The sequence below is a fragment of the Curcuma longa genome, chromosome 4 (assembly GCF_044706935.1).
Source record: "Curcuma longa cultivar G26 ecotype Majalengka, Jawa Barat chromosome 4, ITB_CL_G26_1.1, whole genome shotgun sequence".
Classification (NCBI taxonomy): domain Eukaryota; kingdom Viridiplantae; phylum Streptophyta; class Magnoliopsida; order Zingiberales; family Zingiberaceae; genus Curcuma; species Curcuma longa.
In genome coordinates, this window is record NC_133864.1 from 7879664 (window position 1) to 7901385 (window position 21722).

The 21722-nt window shown below is 38.9% G+C and overlaps 3 protein-coding genes and 1 pseudogene across 3 annotated transcripts; 2 read left to right on the top strand and 2 right to left on the bottom strand.

The window, feature by feature from the left end:
• Positions 1 to 34: 34 nt before the first annotated feature.
• On the bottom strand, positions 35 to 1835 carry LOC141828026 (uncharacterized). Its single transcript, XM_074715374.1, has 2 exons — positions 1778 to 1835; positions 35 to 1478 (listed from the first exon to the last, which is right to left on the bottom strand). Exon 2 carries the CDS (start codon positions 1321 to 1323, stop codon positions 340 to 342), a length of 984 nt encoding a protein of 327 aa, XP_074571475.1. The 5' UTR covers positions 1324 to 1478; positions 1778 to 1835; the 3' UTR covers positions 35 to 339.
• Positions 1836 to 3053: 1218 nt separating this feature from the next.
• Positions 3054 to 4404, top strand: LOC141827021 (high mobility group B protein 9-like; annotated as a pseudogene).
• LOC141826539 (serine/threonine-protein kinase STY46-like) lies at positions 4283 to 16869 on the bottom strand. The gene is made up of 17 exons (XM_074713790.1): positions 16282 to 16869; positions 15605 to 15713; positions 12472 to 12569; positions 12209 to 12325; positions 11801 to 11855; positions 10784 to 10894; positions 8830 to 8880; positions 8013 to 8191; positions 7809 to 7916; positions 6363 to 6433; positions 6102 to 6277; positions 5820 to 5915; positions 5506 to 5586; positions 5361 to 5414; positions 4980 to 5111; positions 4771 to 4897; positions 4283 to 4598 (listed from the first exon to the last, which is right to left on the bottom strand). The coding sequence occupies exons 1-16, from the start codon at positions 16491 to 16493 to the stop codon at positions 4799 to 4801; spliced, it is 1749 nt and encodes a 582-aa protein (XP_074569891.1). The 5' UTR covers positions 16494 to 16869; the 3' UTR covers positions 4283 to 4598; positions 4771 to 4798.
• Positions 16870 to 19062: 2193 nt separating this feature from the next.
• Positions 19063 to 19834, top strand: LOC141828455 (uncharacterized). Its single transcript, XM_074715889.1, has one exon. It carries the CDS (start codon positions 19163 to 19165, stop codon positions 19610 to 19612), a length of 450 nt encoding a protein of 149 aa, XP_074571990.1. The 5' UTR covers positions 19063 to 19162; the 3' UTR covers positions 19613 to 19834.
• The last annotated feature ends 1888 nt before the right edge of the window (positions 19835 to 21722 follow it).

The following is a 21722-nucleotide window of genomic DNA, read 5'->3' on the forward strand; positions in this document are numbered from 1 at the left end:
CTTAGTAGAACTTAAATTTGTATTATCAGATTCTCAGTAAGCCATAGATTGATACTAATATAGAGTTATCATTGATTTGGAAATATGAATGACACAAATGTGCTGTACTAGAAATAATAACATGAAGTGAAGCATTAGAAGAAACAGAAGCAAGCCGCTATTGCACACAAGATATGAAGCAAGCATCTTGTAGAAGAAAAACTTAAAATAAACAACTATTTGGCGAAGTATCAATTTGGCTCCCTCCCACATGGGATATGGATGAAGACTGGTGCCAAATGATGAGACTACTGATTATGCTCCAAAACTCCAATAGAGAAAGTGGTTGCTGAAGAATCATTAACATAAAGCTTTCAAAATATTACTATCCGAAGAACATTGTGATGCTCTGATCTTCTTGCATTTCCAAGATGAAGTAATCTTCAATGGGACTCCACCATCAGGAATCACTTCTGTATCATCTGAAGACATATTACTCTCTGCAGAATCTAAATTTGATTCTTTCTTGGAAGGAGAAAGATTTTCAGATGGTGGCAATTGTTTTAGCTCTGCTTTATCTCTAAAATTGCATTGACTCGAAGGCAACTTCTTTCGCTTAATTCTCACTTTCCTACTGCCAGCTACTGGTCTGAACACAGACTCATTTTGTTGTGTCTTTGTTCGATGACCGAATTCTTCTTCCTCCTCAAAATCGTCAGCTTTGGAACAGACAACAATTTTCCCTTCTGAATTGTTTCTTGTTGTGATACTCTCCGCATTAAATGCATTTTCATCGTAGACAACATCGCCATTACATAGAACTTCTCGACCAGTATTCAGAGCCTGCTTTTCCTTATGATTGGAGATTCTAGGTGAACTATTATTCATTGTATGATGCAGTTTCCTTGCTAGTTCTTCTTCATCAGTTTCATGACTTCCAGAAGGATGACAAGTCTTGTATAGGAGTTTTATCGGGATACATTTTTTCCTCACTTTATTTTTGTTTGGGCATATTTTTCTGCATTTCCTTTTCATGGAATCCAGAAACAACAATGCATCCTTGGCATCAGCTTTGGCCTTTGTGGCTGCAGCAGCTTTCTCAATTGCAGTTTTTCTTGCTGCCACAGCAATTTCAGTTGCTGCCAAAGCCACCGATTTGGAAACCTCGATGATTTTTTCTGGAGTCGAATCTGGGGAATTAACAACATCACGAAGCCGGACGCCAAGATCACCCGGAAGAAAAGGAACTGGCGGCAGGTAATCAAACTCGGAATTCTCCCTCCTGAGTTCAGCGAGCAGACGCTTACGAGGAGGCAAATAATTATTAGCATCGAAAGACTCCATCCGATTAACCCTTACGGCTCAATGATAACGTATCGATCCGGCAATTCTATCAAAATTCAATCTTCGATTGATTGATCGCTTACTGGAAACTCCTCCAAAAATTTAGGTCCCAGAAAACCAACCACTAATCGCAGACGCCAATGGCAAGAATCGTTCTATCAACAAAAACAAGTAAAAAAAACAGAAATTAGCTTCAAAATCGGGGGTAAGAATCAAAATTTGACCGAAGCAAGCAGACAGATCTTTTCATCGTAGGCACACGATCAAAATCAAGTAAGAAAATTTTGAGCTGAAATCAACCCAAATACAATACGACTCGTCCGAAATGTAAACAAGCGATTCAGCCAATCGTAGTTTCAGGTAAGGATTACCCCAAACCGATAGATCACAAGTTCAGTGTGAGTATCACGAAGCTAATAAATCGCAGATTCAGGAGAAGGATCGACATAAATACCTCGATCCTCGTAAGTGTCGATTAGGGTTTTCCGAATGGGAGATTCGGACATAGAGCTACCAACAAAGATGGAATTTTTAGCGGAGGAGCAAGAGACCTATATTTATAGATATGAACATGTAATATCACCAATTAAGAAGCAAAATTATTCAAAATTACGACGAAGCCCCTAAACGAGGATATTTAAAACTTTAGACTGAAATTTATTAAGAAAAAATTTACTAAATCATGCTCTTATTTATGGAAATTATGTAGAACACACTCGACTCAACTAAGACTGACAAGAACGAAGAAAAGGACCATAAAAGAGGAAAGGCAAGTGCAAAGAAGAGGAAGAAGAGTGGTAGTGAGGATTATTAATGGAAAATGATTCGATCGTAGGATTGAGTATGAAAATTACTTTGTAATGAAGTAAAGAAGGATGACATTAAGCGAGCTCGAGAAGTTTGGTGTAGGATCAAAGGCCTAGTAAGGTGACTTCTAGGACGAGAAGCATAGAACGATTGCTAGTTCGATAAATTGGAGAGGCTTTGAAGGCCTAAGGAGATGAACTGATCTAGAGGTGAACTTGAAGGCGAGACTGAGGATGACATGAAGCAAGCTCAAAATCTTGGTGCACCTGAGGGACTACAAATCTAGCAAGTTAAACACTAGAACAAAGAGATCGCGGCGGCGGCGGAATGTCGGGTGCTTCTGCAGGTGGCGGTACTGCAGGGCCTTGATGGACGGGAATACCGTGAAGCACGTCCAGCACTGCCGTGGTCATTACGGAGGGCGCCTGCCTGCCCCAGAGCAGCTGCCTGCGAGAAGGTGGAGCTATAGCTTCTTCGATGGCCGGCGCCTCCCCTGTTTCTGCCTCTCCGCCCTCTGGTTCACCTGCCAACTCCTCTTTATCTTCAGGGAGAACGGGAAAGGCGCTGTCTTTGTGGAACAAGTCGAAGGAACGGAGTCGGTAGGGGTCGTGGCCGCCGCCGTCGCCTCCTGCGCCGGCGGCGTATAGGGCGGGAGGAACAGGGGAGGCGGCCGGGGTTGCATGCGCCGGTTGGAAAGGGAGCAGTACGGTCTCATGGCCGTTGTAGAAGTAGAATGAGCAGAGGCGGCAATCGGATCGGGCTGGAGGCAATCCAGCCCGACCCAGTTCCATTTGGACTGCACCCGGCAAGGTCCGATAGGGGATGGGTCGTGTTGGGTTCAGTTCGACCCGGTCCATGAGTCGGGTTGGGTGGAAGTTGCTCAGCCTGTGAACCAGGCCGGATGCACACAGACCACAGTAGACATGGCTGGTGCAGGGGGAGGAGGAGGAGGAGGTTGTGGTGATCGAGGGACGGGGAAAGGAGCAGGGGCAAGTCAAGGTTCAGTGGCCAAAGAGGAGGAAGAAGATGAGCACGTTTACCCTGCTCCGCTTCATGCGCAGGAGGAAGTGCTCAGAGATAGCTCCGCGTTCACGGAGAGCCTGCGCCGCTTCCACTCCGCCGTGAACACTAAGTTCATGTAAAACTTCTTCCTTTATCGCATCTGAGTATCTGTTTCCACTCTCGTAATCGATTGATTTCATCAAAATTCTTCCTTGGCGGAGAAGGGTTCCGTGATTGGGAGGAAGGAGCTGGACCTGCATCTGTTGTATGTGAAGTCTGATTTTTGTTTGTTTCGTCTACGATTTGAGGAGTAAATGCATCGTTTTTGTGATCAATGGGGAGAGGAGGTGATCGAGGAGAAGAAATGGCGGGAAGTGATGGCGGCGTTCGAGTTCCCGCCCACCACCAGCAGCGCCTCCTTCGTGCTGCGCAGGTACTACCTGAGCTTGCTCCACCATTACGAGCAGGTCTTCTACTTCCGTACGAGCGGCGCTTTGGTTCCTCCTGCAGGTGCCCTTCTTGTTCACGCTGTGAGTTTATGCTCATGCTGATCGAGATCTCGAGATGTCGTTGCAGGTTGCAGCCTCCTCGCGAACCAGAGCGCCTCCCAGATGTAGAGATGAACGCGGCGAAGTGGCCTCCGATGCCGCCGCCGTGCGGACGCCGAGCTCTTGCAAAAGGCCCTCGGATGAGCCGCGGAACAAGCGTGATCTTTTCCGAACCTTTCTTTTTCAGTGTGCGATCGCATCGACTTGATTCATGAACTCGTCGCTCGCCTTCAGGGTCTCACAGCTTCACGGGATCGATCAACGGCAAGCTCGAGTACGGCTACACGGTGACGATGAAGATCGGCACCGAGACACTCAGAGGCGTGCTGCATCATGTCTAGCAGCAGCCGTCGCCAGCTGCGACGCCTGAAGCTCCTGAAAGTGCGAGCTTAAGGACGCGGCGGCGACGGAAGGAGTGGCGGCGTCGCGACCCTGCGCACCCGAAGCCGAACAGGAGCATTGCAAGTTGAAAGCTTTGTACCCTCACAGGGAGAGTCATGGGGCAAGCTCAGTGAAGAAGACAGAATGGTGAGGAGGTTGATGAATCTGACAAAGCCAATTGGACACGATGCAACTTTGTGAATCTGATTTGCTTTCCTCCATTCTTTCCATTCAAGTTTATCAGGATTTTGGAATCAAAGACAAGGAGAGATACAAGAAAGAAATGCAGGAACACAAGGAAAGGTTGAAGCTTGCTCGGCTTGAGGAAGCTGCAAAGGGTTGAACCTTCCAAGGAAGGTAAATGAATTAAAAGCAGCCATCTTTATCTTTGCAATCTCATTAGGTGAAAGATGAAGAGGAACTCAAATTTGTTGTTGTATTCCATCTTTGTTTCTTGTTCTGATACTCAACTCCTTTGATCCTTCTGACCAGATGAAAAGCCGATCACAGTATTGAAGACAGTACATTCACTGACTGCTGCAAAAATATACACCAAGAGAACTAGTAAGTTTCGATCGAAGTATATTCGTCAAACAAAGCAAAAGAAATCTGTTTTATGAAGTAACAATTCTTGCATTCAAGTGTAGAGCAGCTAGTAGTGCATGTTACAACAAGACTTATTCAGAGGTTTATAGGGTACAATCTCTACCAGGAAGGTGATAGTTTGCAAAATTCTTTCATACACAGCAATATCGGTTCAGAGGCCAGAACCTAAGAAACCAAAGGAACCCTACTGAAAATGTTTCCTTTTGGGTGTCGTAGGCTTCATCTTCCACCTGGTCGACATTTCAAATCTGGTTATCGAAAAGAGAAGTAAAGAGAATTTCAGGCACATGAAAATGTCAACGACGAGTGAACCTCTCCTGCAATAAGCTGTAGGATCTCTAGTATCTCCGAGAAATCAGGTCTATCAGCTGGGTCTTGCTTCCAGCATCTCTCCAGCAGCTTAGCAAGCTTTGGATGAGTATTCGGGATGGTAGGTCTTAAACCCTGTTAAGTAGTGATTATAAGAAACACAAAACATAGAGCGTACACGTTCGTATAACATGTCGTAAACAGCGTATACTGGTCATGGCAATCCCATAAAATTATGTTCAATGTGGTATCATACACAAACACACATTTTCACTGTCACTTGGGTATTGTTGTCCCTCCCTCATTTTGATGCCTCACTTCATTTCTTGTGTAATGATAATTTAAGCATGATCGATGTTTTGGTACTCTAACCAAATAAGATACCTGTTGAACGACGCCAACCGCTGCTTGGATAGGCGTCAAGTATTGATATGGGAGCTGCACAGTGAAAAATAGAAATAACAAGCTTCTCGGTAAGCTTCACTCGAACGCGGAGAACAAATCAGTTTACTGCTTAAGCTTAGGTTACCTTAGCTGTTAGCAACTCCCAAATTACAATTCCAAAGCTGAAGATATCGGCCTTGTGATCATAGGGCTTGTGTTGTATGACCTACATTTCGAGTCAACAGATGAGGAATTTGAATGTGGATTGGAGATCTGAAGAGTGGAAATCTAAAAAGTTAACGAACAGTGCAATAAACTTAGTGATGCAACATGAAACTGCGAAAAACTATAACTTTCAAGTCATCTAAAGAAGCTTATCTCATCTCTGTTAGAAAAAGATCTCGACGAGAGAAACTTAGCATACAGAAGTGTGGTTAAAACTAATTAATCCGGCAATACCTCAGGCGCCATCCAGCGATAGGTTCCTGTTTCAGCAGTCATAACTCCAGAGATAGGTTTAACACGCGCAACACCAAAATCTGCAACCTTAACAACCTGCCGGATAAGAACAATTGGGATAATGATAAGGATGTATAAACATATAAGCACATATGCTTGTGAAGTTGGTAGATCAAGTGTACAATAGAGTATTAGTAAGTTAGAGGTTTTGCATAACCACATTTGGTAACGATAAGAGGAAAGGAAGACATTGATGGATAACATTCAAAGATTGGTACTTGCCTCATTCTCATCCATCAGAAGATTGGCACTCTTTAGATCCCGATGGATAATGTTATTTCGGTGCAAGTAGTTCATTCCATTACATACATCAATTGCTACTCGGAGTAAACTTGGAAGCTCAAAGGTTTTTTTCTTTTTGTGAAGAAAGTCATAGACACTCCCCCCTGTCATAAATTCTTAAAACAGAAATGGAAAGAAACAAAATCAGAAGTCCTGAAAATAAATAGACATATATGCTCAAGTTTCATTATATCTTCGTACCTGTAATAATGCATAATTTAGGTTTAGTACAAGCACCAATAAACTTTACCACATTCTCATGATGAACATTCCTGCAAAATTACAAGCATCAGAAAGAAGGTGATGGAAAATTTACAGAATAAAGCGCAATCTTAAGGTAGCCTAGTTAGCCATAACTCACGATCGGCACAAAAGGCGCAGTTGGGACGAGAATACTCTTGGCAACCAAAGTTTAAGTAATTTAATAGAATGATACATTTCGGCATGATATTTCAAAATATAAGCAACATCATTGAGAAAAAGGACAAAAGAGATCTGTGAATTCTTTCAAGACAATGGGGATTTAAATTGGATTGCCAGACCCCTAACAAATTCCTACAATGCTTTGGGACAACCTTATTATCAGAGTGGCATGCAGACTGGATCCATGTCAAAAGGAATTTCTTTGATATGGAAGGCGGCTTACACTAGTTAATAGTGTCCTCACTTCCCTAATTATCTATCTTAACTCGATCTATCTTAGCAGCTCGGGTCCAGGTTCGGTACGACAAAGGTGAGGTGGTATTCGGAGGGAGTTTTTTGGTACCACTGAAGCTCTTTGAGGTCTCCAATTAGATGCATCGCATTATGATGTTCAGTATGTAGACCTATAACCAATGACTTGGTATTCTCAATTTGAAAGAAAACAATGTGGCCTTACTTTGCAAGTGGTGGTGGAGTTACTTTGCAAGTGGTCTAGATGGAGCAGCAATGCTGGAATGGACCATGCAGCTGAATCAGAATGAAACTCGGGTGGCCAGGCTTCTAGAAATGGGGGAGGAGTATTATGGAGGAAGAGAGCTGCCATGGGTTGAGCTAGCACTGCAGAACTTTCTCTAATGCCTGGTTTTACACAATTTGGGCAACACGGTGCACAAATATTTTCATTAAAGATGGAGCAGCAATGCTGGAATGGACCTACCAGTAGGAAGTTAACAGAAATGCTACAAGCCTGGAATTTGGATGACTCAGCTACCGATCCTATGGATGGTTCAGTCCCCTACAACAGAAAAGATGATTCACTGGGAGTCATTGAGAAGAGTCGAGAGTCTTATATTAGCCGAAACTGGCTGAGAACTTTGTACCAACTTCTAGCAGGATAAACTCTACTTTTCCTTGATTGTCTCTAGTTTTAACTGAACTCAGATGTGTTCTACTGTGTCTCAATGAATATAGTAGTATGAACTCATTATCCTTTTCCAAAAAAGAATCCTACATGCTTTCATGACAGTGTTTAGCCTCCAAAAGAAGGTGAAACTAGCTACAGAGCACAGACAATTGATGCAACTAAGTCCTCTTCTACTCCGAGATTCTTGTAAGCAATTTGAAAGCACAAGTAGTTAATCAGGCCAACAGATGCAAGAACATAGCGCTCATAGTTCGAAGGTTAATTAGTGAAAAACTAGTCTCTTTCACTCGTTCACTAACCTCATAATGAACACTTCCTGAGCGAATTCTCGCTGCATGTTCTCATCCACACACTCAGTCTTCAGTACTTTAATTGCCACTTCCTGACTACAATATGTTCCTTGATAACTAGAAAATAATTAGATTGGTTTTACACATTAATCATATGATAAACAAAGATTTACCTAACCTCATTTTCTGTTTTGACCAAATACTGAAACTTACAGGTCACTATGTGATCCAGATGCTACTTTATTTCCAAACTTCAACAGCTGAAAATCAATCTTCCATGCATCACTTCCATCTGTTGGTGATTCAACATTGACAGATTGAAAGTCTTCTTCTCCAAACTGTATATTATTATCGATAGGAAACAACGGGCAAGATCTCGACCAAGCTTCTTTCTGCATTTTAGTCACGCACAAAAGCAAAATAAAATTGAAGGACATGATGTATCAAAGATCAGCTACTAATCCCCATTCATCTTGATGAATTATGAATTGTGAATTCCTATCGGGAATTGAATTGTGAATTGTAAAGTTCATAAAAACTTAAAAAATAATTCTACTTTGTTCAAAATAAGCTTGAGCAATAGATTTCTTTGAAAGCAGTTGATTATTTCATCCCTAAGAAACCAATAGGAAACTATTATGAATCCCTAAAAGCAGTTGATTATTTCATCCAGAATATGACTTGAGCAAGTGATCACATCATCTTTGTACAAAGGTTTTATTGAGAAGCATATCAGTTATCCATATTGTTTAGATGAATTGATTTTGTGCCTCATATGTTGTCAACTGGATATATGAACATAGTCTAACGAGGAAGGTTGAGATTAATTACATATGTCAAGTTTTGCTATCAATTATGTCACCTAATTCAGTAAAAAAAAGAGTTAGCAAAACAAGTAGATTTCTTTGAAAGCGTATAAGTTATAGCCTATTACTAATATTTACACTCAGGAAAAGAGCCTGTCACTAACCAAGTAATCATATTTGAATGGTATAAAAAAAAAATAGCTATATTAGGGAAAGAAGTTTACCCCTATCTTGTGAGCTTCCTTCTCCAATGAAGCTCTAAGCTGTTCAATTTCCTACATGTATTAAATGCAACTAACCATTCTTCAACTATGATAGAAAGTGCTGTCATATAATTAGCCAACTAAAAATGGAAACTTTATAAAAACTGTAGTGATAACCCAATGAAGATCACATTCCAAAAGCAGTCGAACATAATGCAATAACTGAGTGATAGTTACAAATCAGTAATTTGAACTACTCTAATGATCAAACAAAATTTGTTACATGAGATGCAATCCTAGCAAAGATTGTCCGTCTATCAAAACCCTAACAAACTAATAATAAAACATCTAAAAATCTAGTGATATAACAGTATCCATTACTGACATTTGTAAGAAAGAAAACTGCACAATAATATTTTCGTTTGCAATGGATTTTAAAATCTTGTAGAAACAGAAGAAGAAAAGACAGATTCCAAGTGCTTCATTGTGATCCAACAAAGTTTTGCAACTATTGATTATTTCCAAAATTATCCCAACAACTAATATAGTACTTGGTATAATTTCCAAGTAAATCACCAAATACCAGGAAACTCTAGTCTGGTTGAGCAGAATCGTAGTGCAAATTTACTAAATACTATAAATATTCAAGTAGTAAAGTAAAAGAACAATCATTTCATAGTTGTCAACCAATGTTTGAGCAAAATAATGAGTGAATGACCTAATCCATTCTGGAGAATTGTGAACAGTTTGTGAATGAATTGATGACATGGCAATTAAAAATCCAAGTGATCGACATCAAAAACTGATTGGTAACTTTAACCCAAGAATAGAACCATAGAGGAGAAACGAATGAAGTGTACTAAGATTGCAAGATAATAGAAGGATAGTGATATCCCTATTTCTTCTAGTCGTGGCTGAGAAGTTCATCCAAACAGCAGAACCGTTAAGTACAAACCAATTTAAAACTCTTATTTCTCCTTTCACTTTGTAATGGTGGTAAACTCTTATTCAGCCATGATCAAGATGTATGTTTGGTTTGTGTTTCAGCATTAATAAATTCTGAGTAACCCCATCATTCACTCCTATTGTTTAAAGAAAAAAAGATTACAACAGCTATTTTAGCTCAGAGTTTGGCATTAACTCAAGAGTTCTTTCCATAACTCTAAAAGTAGTGCTAATGTGTCATTGTATTATCATCACATACTAAAAGTCTCACGAGACAAACTAGTTTCTTCATAACCAAAAACATGTATGGCATAGCATTACTTGATCGATCAAACAGTCTATGTCAACAAATACTGTATGACTGACTTGTGGTTCTGACAACTCAAGCAAGTGAAGCTTCATACCTCTCCTAAGCTCGTTTCTCTCAGGAATATGCACCTTTCAAGAACAAATGGCAAAGATAGAATACCAAAGAGTCATTTCAATATGCTTCACACCTCCCCTAATCTCTCTTAGGAATATGCACCTCTCAATAACAAATGACAAAGACAGCATACCACACACCAAAGAGTAATTTCCATACTACATAAAAGTCAACGACATTCCTACAGATTCATTAGTATGTTAAATGATGATGCCAGCCTATATCATGTCAAGCAATAATACACAAACAAGCAGTAATATAACAACTATTTTCTGTCGGAAACATTGATCATTTTTGGCAATCATTATGTGTTTGCAGCAAAACCCTAGATAACCAGTAGCGCCAATCTGTGTTTTTTTTTAGCAAAGATTTATCAAGTTCCCATCTACCTTCCTTGTGCTGCTAGTGTTAATATTATTTAACTAATCTCATCAAAGATCCTATTGTAAAGTACTAGAAAACACAAATCAGTAGTAGTCATATAAAAGCATGTATAAACCAACTGTTGCAGAGATGCTGAAAAGATACAAGACACGCACAATACTACAGATTAGTTTATAGAGATCATCCAAAAATTAGATTCCAAATAATTAAAGTATCAACTACCTCATAAGGCCAACCATCAACAACAAACACATTCAACGAGTAACCATCATTTGTTGAAAATGCGTGTACTTCTTGAATGTTAAGTCCAAGCTCAGAGAGCAAAGAAGTCAGCTGTGTACAAAATTAGATGAATTAACAAATGAAATAACGGCATAGAACGAAATATAAGTGAAACCAAGAATATGAAACAACTAAGTTCAAATACCTTCTCACCCATGCAAAATGCTCCACCTGAGTTACATATCATTTCCTGTTTTTCTAGATTAAAGCACTAATTACCTTTACTAAAATATTTGAACCACTTTTTCCAGGAATTGAAGTTAAACAACCTCTCATTATCAAGTTGCACTAAAGCGAATACTAAACCAAATTGCTGGAAAGTGAATGCCAAAGACTGGACTTTACAGAAACAGGCAAATGATTGATGATTAAACAAGGATGGTAAGAGAAGAATAATAGGATGGAAGCTTACTGTGAATAGTTAAATGCAACACCATTGTGGAATTTTGGTGAATACTTCAGATCTGATCAAAGATAACAGATGTACCTGACTAAAAGGGATGTGGAATATACGGAATAAAATCAATAATCATATTTCCAAAATAGCTCCAGAAAACCAAGAGAGAGATTTTGATGGCTAGATAACCAATTAGCCTCTAGATGGTGTGGAATCATTTTGTTTCAAGTACTGTAGATACTACCCTCCATGAACATATATTATGGCCTCTGGCCTTCCTAAAGTTTTAAGCTATTAGGAAAAGGCCCAATTTGTAGGTGTATGATTTTGTAGTTCTAATGTCACAAATGAAGAATAATTATTTGATTTCATAGGTGATAAGCTCCACAACTTAATGAAACTTCATGGATAGAATATGACATTGGAAAATTATGTCCAGGAATTTACAGTGACAAGCCAAGAAAATACTTCAATAATTACTGAGGATGTATTAAATGACCCAAAAATTTACAAGCATGCAATAAAGAAGTGTAGAAACAAAGATAACTATCCAATTTTACCAAACTTAGGAGCTTTGGTTTCTCATGTGTGGCAAATGTGATCTCATGCATTGGTCTGCAACAAAATAAATCATTACTTCATTAGTCATAAAATGATGTGTAAGACACATATATACAAAAATCTTGTCACAAACATTTTCATGAGGATTACATGGATTGCATCAAAATGTTCACTAGATGTTGAAATATTAAATATGGTATATGCATGCTGCATGCACATATATTCATGCATACATGTATGTCTATAATACACATACGTACATATATGTTATATATACATCTATATATAATTGTCATATGGTTAGTGGAATGCCAAGTTTGTTCTACTAAACTAGTTGGAATCATTGTGTCTTGAATACTTGACATCAAGAAACAACATAAAGAAAAGGAAAAGGATTAAGAAAGAACCTGAAGGATTGTGTTGAATTGTCTGTACTGGCATAATCTTCAATTTGGTGCCTAGTCGCTTTAGTAGCCAAAGCCTCAAGATTTTTTGACGAACTAAAGGCAAGAAGAGGATGGATACTGTAATACAGTTTCAGAATGTAAGAAAGAGTTTATTGTGAGTATAACAGTTGGAAAACATAAAGGTCATGTGAAAAGGAAAAAAAACATGCATATAGAAGAATTTCATAATTGAAAATTTCAAGTACAACATAGAGAAATAGCACCTATGCTTAAAGTTGGTTGGAGGAACGTGATCATCTCTTATTATTGGCGAATTTACATTGGAAGAATCATCATGGTTTTCATCCATAAACCAAGAAGCCTAAGAAACAACTGGTCAATTTATTAGTTGATCACCAGTACAGAATAATTAATGCAGAGAAGAAAGCAAATAAAAAGGAAAATAAATTGGAGAATTGAGATTTTTGTAAAAGGGAAAGTAAATTGGAGTATATTTCAAGATTGGCACATCTTCAATTTAATTTAAATATAGAATTTTATCATTTGGTAAATTGTTGAATTGTTTGCATTTTTCTCTTTGGTAATTAATGGGGAGATAATTGTATTATCAATTATGGGTTAACATGTTTTTCTTATTTGAATTATTTATTTCCTAGTTTTCATCAAAGCATGGAATGAAATTTCGAGCCGTTTCGGCCGATATGGGTGAAAATTTTCGTTCTTCTTGTAGATCGAAACCGACACAGTCAAGGCTTCGGTGTCGGCACACTCCAAGTCTCTGTCGGGCCCTCGCAACTCGTCCAGAGAGATCCCCGTCGAGCTTGCGCGATACGTCCAGAGTGGAGGCATCGTCGGGCTCGAGTGACGTGTCTGGAGGCGTCGTCGGGCTCGCGCGACGCATCCAAAAGAGTCATTGGGCTCGCGTGACGCGTTCGAAGATGTTGCCGGGCTCGTACAATGCGTCCGGAGGCGTCACTAGGCTCGCACGACGCCTCCAGCGGCGGTGGGGATGAATCGCACAAGCGTAGAACAGGGGCGAAACATCAAACTTAGGTTTAATTAAATTAATAATTTTAATTAACTCCCAACTATTATGATTGAGATAATTTAAATAGGCTTAATTAAAGCCTAATAAAATTATCTCATTATATATATATATATATATAATTATTTTATTTTTTATTTTTAAATATTTTGATTAAATTTTTATTTTTAGTTAATATATTTTATATTTAAAAAATATTGAAACTATATCAGCATGACAGATACGGTCCGGGACCGAAACCTCGGCGCGAGTCGAGATTTTAAATCTTGCATTATGGTTAGATATATAAAAGAAGTTTAGAGTTCCGTTCTTGTAATTATCATCTTTCAATCAAAAAGAATTTTGTGTGTGGGTCATTTTCTCATAGTGAGATAATTGATCCCAATTTAGTGTTGCATTAATAACTAATCACTTGTATCATTATGTATGAAAACATTAACTTCAAACATGCTTGGTAAAGACGCCATTAGACTAAAAATGGCATTCTAGAAAACCACTACTAAAACGATTCAACTAAAATCATATCTGTCCTAGGTACCACATAATTATAAGTAGCACACAGATCATAGAGAAAAATGACAGTACAACTTCAATAGTATTAAAGTCGATGTAATTGGTTACCTAATAGAAATATCAAAGTACATGTAATTGGTTACCTAATAGAAAATAGGTAAGCCATATAAGACATGTTTCTCTAATTGAATGAAGATAGCTTATTTAGTTTCCACACATGCTCGGCAAAGTAGCCAATAGCTCTAAGATAAAATTTTGTTTAGAACTTTAAAAATCTATGCAAAACAAGAAAGGTCAGAAATTTTGCCTTCGCTTAAGTTAAGATTGTTTGTTACTGAACGTAATGCGGCTGTATCACAAGCATAATCCTGTTTTGTTTAATTGCATTTTATTTTGTTTATCAATCACCTTGAGTAAGCATCGCAGCAAGAATTAGGTTGAGATATTTAGTTAAGATAAATGAACTTTTTAATAGTAAAAAACAGAAAAATACTCAAATGGATCTTAGGCTTAAAAACCAAGTAGTTCACAACTCAAACAAGGATTGGGTATGTTTTACCACTAATCAATTCATAAAAAAATATCTACATTTGTATTTGTATATCATCAAATCAGTCTGAAAAGGAAATTAATGTTTTCAAAAAGTGCAACTAAACACAGCAAGAGCATTTAGTAAAACATGCAAACTTCAAACATACAGGAATTATAGCACATCATACTACAAAATTAACATGGAAATTTGATCCTGATCCAGATTTGCACATGTTAAAAATTTTCAAAAATATATATATCAGAAAATTTTCAAGAATTTAAGAATGAAATCAAAAGCAGAAGCATCGCCTGATCGTTTCACCCACTGTAATAATGATGGAAACGTAAAGACATGAAATTTATCAGTTTTGTTGAGACACGCATGCTCTTTGGTTGTAGTACATTGAAGTGAGAATGGTAAATACTTCATCATTTGTACTTCTCCACTTGGTGTGATGAGATCTCTGCTGAAAAATGTCTGTAATGGTTCCATACAGTGTCGAATATGAATTCAAGGATTCCTTCAACAGTGGCTCATGCTTGGTTGTATGCCTTATGGCTACATCAATGCATGTTATCTATGATGATATCATCTTGGATATTCCCTCTTTACTGCTTCATGGGATTGACCTTGTCTGGTCATGGAGAGTTTACATTCCTCCCAAACTTCCTAAATGTTATATATTCTTTGCTCTTCAAGTGGGGATACTAATATCCTAGATGCTTCCTACAGGAAAGAGGGTTACCGGAGCTTGATTTCTTTGCTTTTGTGTTGAAGCAATTTTTTCTTTGTTATGTAGCCTTTTTGCTATGAGATTCTAGAAACTGGAATTGTTTTCTTGTTTTCTAAACTCACTGTACTTTATTAGTACATCTTATATTTATATTTATGATGGTTAGTGGTTCATCAAATCCTTTTCCAAAAAACAAATGATACCCTCTTGTTATTTTCAAATTTTTATTTCAAGGACAACGAGAGTTATGAGTTCCTTCAAAAAAAAGGAAAATATTGAAGCATATATATGCTAATAGTTTGATGTAAACTCTGAATATGTAACTGAATTGCAATGTGTAGAAAATAACAAGGTGCACAAAAGGAACATCCATATCTGCTACTAGTGATAAAATACTTTATCCTAACTCTTCAAATACTTCTAAAAGTAGACTCAATGAACCATGTTTGTAGAATTCCCAGTTGCTTGCAGTCCATAAACTACATTCATTTCAAATTGTGCAATGAGCAATCTCAAAGCTGCAGCAAAAATCTAGCATTAAGAAGAACAAACAATTGTTGCTGATAGTTCTACCTGTACCACACGGATATCAAACACAGGCATCTCTGCAGGAGCCAGTTCAAGCAACTTCTTATGAGCCAACACATCCTCTGCCCTCTCCAGGTTTATATCTAAGGCATAACTGCAGCAATATAGTCAAAGTCAATAACCACTCTGGCCTTCTTTGAACTAAGATGTGAAAATTGACTTTTTTTACCAAATTGGCATAACAAAATTGTCAACTTTGGCAGTATGTGGATATTTCAAAAAAGCTCGTAGCATGGATAAGCAATTTACAGAATCTTGATGTAACAATTTAAACCGCTAAAAGCATAATCCTAGTGAACAAGACTTCAAATTCAATTGAGCAAATCTTTGGAACGAATTAATCACACTGCATGAATTATTAGAAGGAAGCATCATCCAAGTAAAAGCAAATGAGAATTACAATACACTTCAAAAAAAAAAGTACAGTATGTTACACGAGAAAAAAAAAACTAATTTGATAGAGCTATAAGTGAGATGTCAAATCAATTCAACGAAGAAAGGCAACGAAAGTTGTAACTGAACGACCAAACCAACATAGGGAACAAAATTTTTCCAGGAGAGGCTAAGCTGTTCAAAAACTATAACTGAGAGCTCAAAGCAATGATCAAAAGGTCATAGGTCCTTGAAACAAAAATGAAAAAGATGAGAGGAAGGTAACGGACCGAGCAGGAAGACGATTGAAATGACTCCACAACGCATCCTTGAAAGACGAGGACTGCGCCTCCGGCAACCCATCCTCCCTCAGCCGACGGAGGACCTCATTGTACGCTTCCAATTTCGGAGTTTGATTCTGCTTCGGCCGCAGAGAATGAATGAGGGGCGAATCAACCGCTGCCCCACTACTGGAACTCCCGCTCGTGTCGTCCGCCATCATTCGAGAATCCAAGAAACCCGCCCAAATTCCAAACTTTGGGTCGTCAACGCTCTCTTCTTTATGCGAAGAGACCTAGGAGAAGATCGGGGGAGCTTGCTCCATGATTCACTGAGAGAACGCAAGCCCCATACAAACACCCAGAAGGCAGATCAACAATACCAAAAATAATCCAAATTTTGGGTAGTCAGCACTCTCTTCCGTTCGCTAAAAGATCAAATTGGGGCCAGCGACTCCCAGTATTCAGTTGAAGAACAGATTGATCGGTTCAACATCCAAAACCACGGATAACCAATTAAAACAACCTGGAAAAATCCAAACTTTGGGTCGTCAACGCTCCCTTTATGTGCAGAAAGAAAACAGGAGCAGGTTGGGATCGCTATCACCCATGAGATGGGGCGAGGCGGAGAGAAAAAGAAGTGGCTTTTGCTAGGAGAAAGGGACATGGAATTGGAGGGAAGTGGAGAGGCAAAAGATAAGATTGAGCCAGGAAATTGATAATAAAAAAATACCAGTAACTCCCACGGTGACACATCTATTTCTTTTAAGATAATTTTGCTTTGCCCCTAAACTTTTGGTTGTTTCTAACATGCCCCCAAATTTTTAATCATCTGTTTATCTTTCGAACGAGGATGATAGAGAGAAGGCGTTCGCAGTGGCGAGCCCGGAGGAGTTCCTGCCGTAACCGAGGTGGGTGGTGGTGAAAGAAGGATAACGGCGAGAATGCAGAGGTTGGGGAGTGGCCGATGGGAAGCGCAGGGAATTCACGGGCGCCGGCAGGGGATCCAAAGCAGAAGCTCCACGGCGAAATCGACGCCCACGTCGGCCGCAGCCGCCTTCAATCTCCCGGCCCTCCACCGCCGCGTCACTAACCTCGCCAGGAAGATACCGCTGCCATTCCCACGGGCCCGGGGTGGGGGGCCGGGCGGTAGCGGATCTTTCGGCCCTTTCTGCCGCCGTGTTGCAATTTTAATACTTCAACTTGACTTTTATTTATTAAAATGTTGAAGTTGACCCCTTTTTTTTTAATTCAGGTGTGCGCACTTAGGTTTGGCTCCATTAATTTTGATGGATAAATCTAAAAAATATTTAAAATAGTAGTTGTTTTATAAGCTCTGGGTAAACTCACTATAGAATTATCCCTCCATCATAAATCCATCATATGGACGGAACAAATCAGTTCATCAATTTAACAAGTCTAATTCAATTCAAAGTGGATTATCGGTTAGACGGTCAAGAGTACATCAAAATATAAAAATTTTTAAGTTTGGATTACGGTTTAAACGGCTCAAGTCCATTAATCCATTAGTTTTCTAGTTAAATTTTAAATTTTTTAAAAAATAAATTTTTTAAACTTGTAGACCAATCTAAATTTGTCACACCCCAATTCACACGAGTTGTAGGCTTAAGTGGATTAGTCCATCAGATCTAATCTTAAAATGAATTGATAAAATTTTAATTCAATTCATTTAAATTGTTTAACGAAATGGATCAATCCAACAGATCCAACTCAAACTAACGGTTCTAATTTTTTATTTATCTATCGGATAAATCTAAAATCATACTTAGAAATTAATCTCTAAAAATATTTAATTTGATTAATTTATTTATTATGACGTAGGGTAGCTGGATCATGTGACGAGCCAAGTAAATCCGACTCGATTGAACTTGAGTCAAGTCAACTCTACTTAAGATCAAGTTTGGATAAAAGCCAACTTAATTTAAGATCGAGTTGGAATCAAGTAAACGTATCAAAAGGTGAAGTCACGCAATAATTGATCAACCTGAGTTAAGTTTGGTGGAACACTCGACGAAAGAGGTGAGTGATGGTCTGATGGAGGAAAATGATAGAGACATGTATTGAGAACATGGGTTGACACATGAGATACAGATACACTCCAGGGACATGGACTGATACGTAGGGATCGAAGCCGAGTGTATTCTCACTAGGTGTCCCGAGATTCTTTTGTTGCTCAACCCTATAAGAGCCGATCCTATATGAGCTCAATAGAAGTCGATCTAATAGAAATCGATTTAACAAGAGCCAACTCAATAGGAGCCGACTCGACTCATATCTGACCTACCGGACGTGCTTTGCTTCAACACGTCATGAAATTCGTCCATCCCTTGTTCTCAGCCAAACGATATTACACTTCTGCAATTAAAAATAATAATAATCCCAGTAGCCACACTTTGGGGTGGTCGGTCCGGTCCCACGGAAATTTCCCACCGACCACCAGGGTAAATCGGGAAGCGCAAACAGCGGCCAATCCAGATGTCCAGGTCTCTGAGTTACAACTCGAATATCCTACCGTTACACCATTGCCCCGGGGACTACACTTCTGCAATTAGATTAGATTGTTAATGGTCTGATTAGACTAAACCTTTTCTTAAAGTGAGTGATTAACTTATAAACTTATTTATATTCGTCCAACTTTTGATCGACAGTCGTATTTAGCAGTGGTAAAATCGAGATTTTGAATAAGTAGTGGTGCCTTTTTGAGAACTTAGAAGGCCGATGACGCTATAAATAATTATAACCGCATCTACCACGACCTTGACGAAATTCGTTGAACTCTCCAGCTTCGCCTCCGCCGCCATCCGCTCGTTACAAACCCTAGCTTCGATCACTCTGTCCCTGAGCCTTAGGCCCTGATCCTGTTCTTCCGGCGATGGCATTGACGGCGCGGCTGCGGGAGCTGATGAAGAAGTACGGCACGGTGGCGATCGGCGTCCACTTCTCCGTCTCTGCCGCCTCCATCACCGGATTCTACGTCGCCATCAAAAACAACGTTGACGTCAATTCCATCTTCGAGAAGGTTGGCCTTTCGTCTGGCGTTCCCGATAAGGAGCCCTCTGCCTCATCTCCCTCCTCTGGCGGCGGCGATGCCGGCTGGGGCAACGAAGTCGTCTTCGACGGCCATGAATCTTCGCCGCCGAGGGAGGAGCAGAAGAAGAGGAGTAGGACAGCGGAGCTGGCAGCTTCCTCTGGTGGAGCTTTTGCTCTCGCGATACTCTGCAACAAGGCCCTGCTTCCGATCAGAGTACCTATAACAATTGCTCTCACGCCGCCTGTAGCAAGGTTCTTGGCTCGGAGGAATCTCATCAAGAAGCATGTATGATCATTCTGTCTGAATCTCGATTCCTTTACTGTCACTATGTGCTTTCCTTCTGCTGCGTAGCTGGAAATACTTTTGGCATGTGGAACTACTGAATTACTAAGAACTTTCTTGAGATGCTCCTAAACATAAATTTGTTCGTCCCTGATAAAATGAATGGAAAGTTTACATCTTGTGGTGTATGTTTGTTGATTATGAATAGCTTTAGCTGTGATGAATTTTGAATCTGAGACTCCTCATCTTTTCTTCTCTCTTCTTGTCTATATGAGGATTCAATTGTTTGCTTTCGATCCATTTGCAATATTCAGTGTCTATTGATCCTTTGTTGTATTGGTGGAGGTATGATATTTTTGCTTACTAGATGCAAGCTTTCTGATAGAAATTACTAAGATGTATATCGGAAAATGTACTAATCGAACACATTTGTTTTATACTTCCACATAAAAGAATATGTCAAACATAGTTTGAAGTGCTTACATGTAACACACAACAGTAATTTACAATGGATGCAATTAGCCAAAATAAAATTAAAATTAAAGTATTTACAATTTGCAAAATGATTACTTTAGTTGACAGTTGTAATATACAGACCACCAAATTGGTAGCTTAGGATGTCTGATTCATTCATAAAACTTCATGATTCCATCTCAATGTTTAGATGAACAATTTGTTGTAGAATGAATCATTCTAAGAAAGCATTGCATTCCACTCATTTCATAGTTTTAAGAGATGAAATGCTTCACTCTACCTTTACTACTTATCATTTCATTATATTTGAAATCAAGATTAATAAGGTGTGGAATGGACAAGCTAGGTCATCGTCTTATCAACCAAATGGATTGGACAAGCTGAGCAAGCTGCGCCAACTAAGTGTATTGGGAAAGCTTGGCGAACTAGATGGTACAAACAAATCGGGTGGAGAAGAAGCACCAAGTGGGCAGGGTGAATTAGGGTAAGTCAAGGGTGATTTAGACTAATTGAGTAGGTGGGCACGCCTAATGGAGCGACTAAATCAAATAAACTAAGTGGATTAGATAAATTTATTAAACTTGTTAGTGTCCTAGACACACTGGGTGCGTCGAACTGACTAGTCGAATTGGATGAGCTAAATATAGAATAAATCATTCCACTTGCCATATTACTCCATCAATTCAACCAAACAAAAGAATGAAATGAATCATTCTGGCTTTCATTCCATTCTTATTTCATTTCCACTCCATCCATTCTTTTTTACCAAACACAATCTTATCATTTTAACCCAATTTAGTTTAATACAAACTGATTCAAATGAACTTACCATATGCAACCTCCATGTCTTCCCCTCCCAAATCCATTAGACGCCCGCATTTAAAAATCATGACTAGATGTTAATGTCACCATGAAGCTATAGATAATGGCTAAACAATAATGCTGGAAGGATGAGTTTCTTCTTATTTTCTGCATTTAATATACATTTTGATATTCCCTGTCTATTTCCAAGTTTGTCGTTGATGAGAAGTTCTTTGCAGTATATTCCCTGATTCGATTATGCATTTTGAGTCCGCTGATCTTTTTGGATCAAGCATTGTCAGATAACTAATAGACAAAGAAGTCAGTAGTCTTCAGTAAGCACTAAACAAGAACACATACAAAAAGGGACCAAAAAACATATATCAAGAAGTTTCTTAGAAGTTTATATCTAACCATGCTGAAATGTGAGCAATTGTGGAGATCATGGCTTTTGCACTATGAGTTTGGAATTGAGTTTCTTAGAAGTTCATATCTAACCAAGGACATGACCTTTGCCACAACAATAGGTGAACTAATATGGTATCCTCATAGTGCCTGTATTTTAGTTGTATGAGAAACAATAAATTTGGTTCCATGCTGCTTCAGATCTTTCTTTCTTAGCATTTTATTTAAAATCTGTATAGCGAGGCTTTCTCGAACTGTATCTGTTGTTTTCATATCTTTCTTTCACAGCTTCTGCTATGTATGATGTATCAGTATCTTTATTCCTGTTGTTGGCCTGATTTGCCAAGGTTCTTGAGGACCAGAAACTTGATGCACAGCCGAGAACACGTAAATCTACCGAGTTCATTCGATCTAAAAGAAAATTTCCCGTTAAAATATA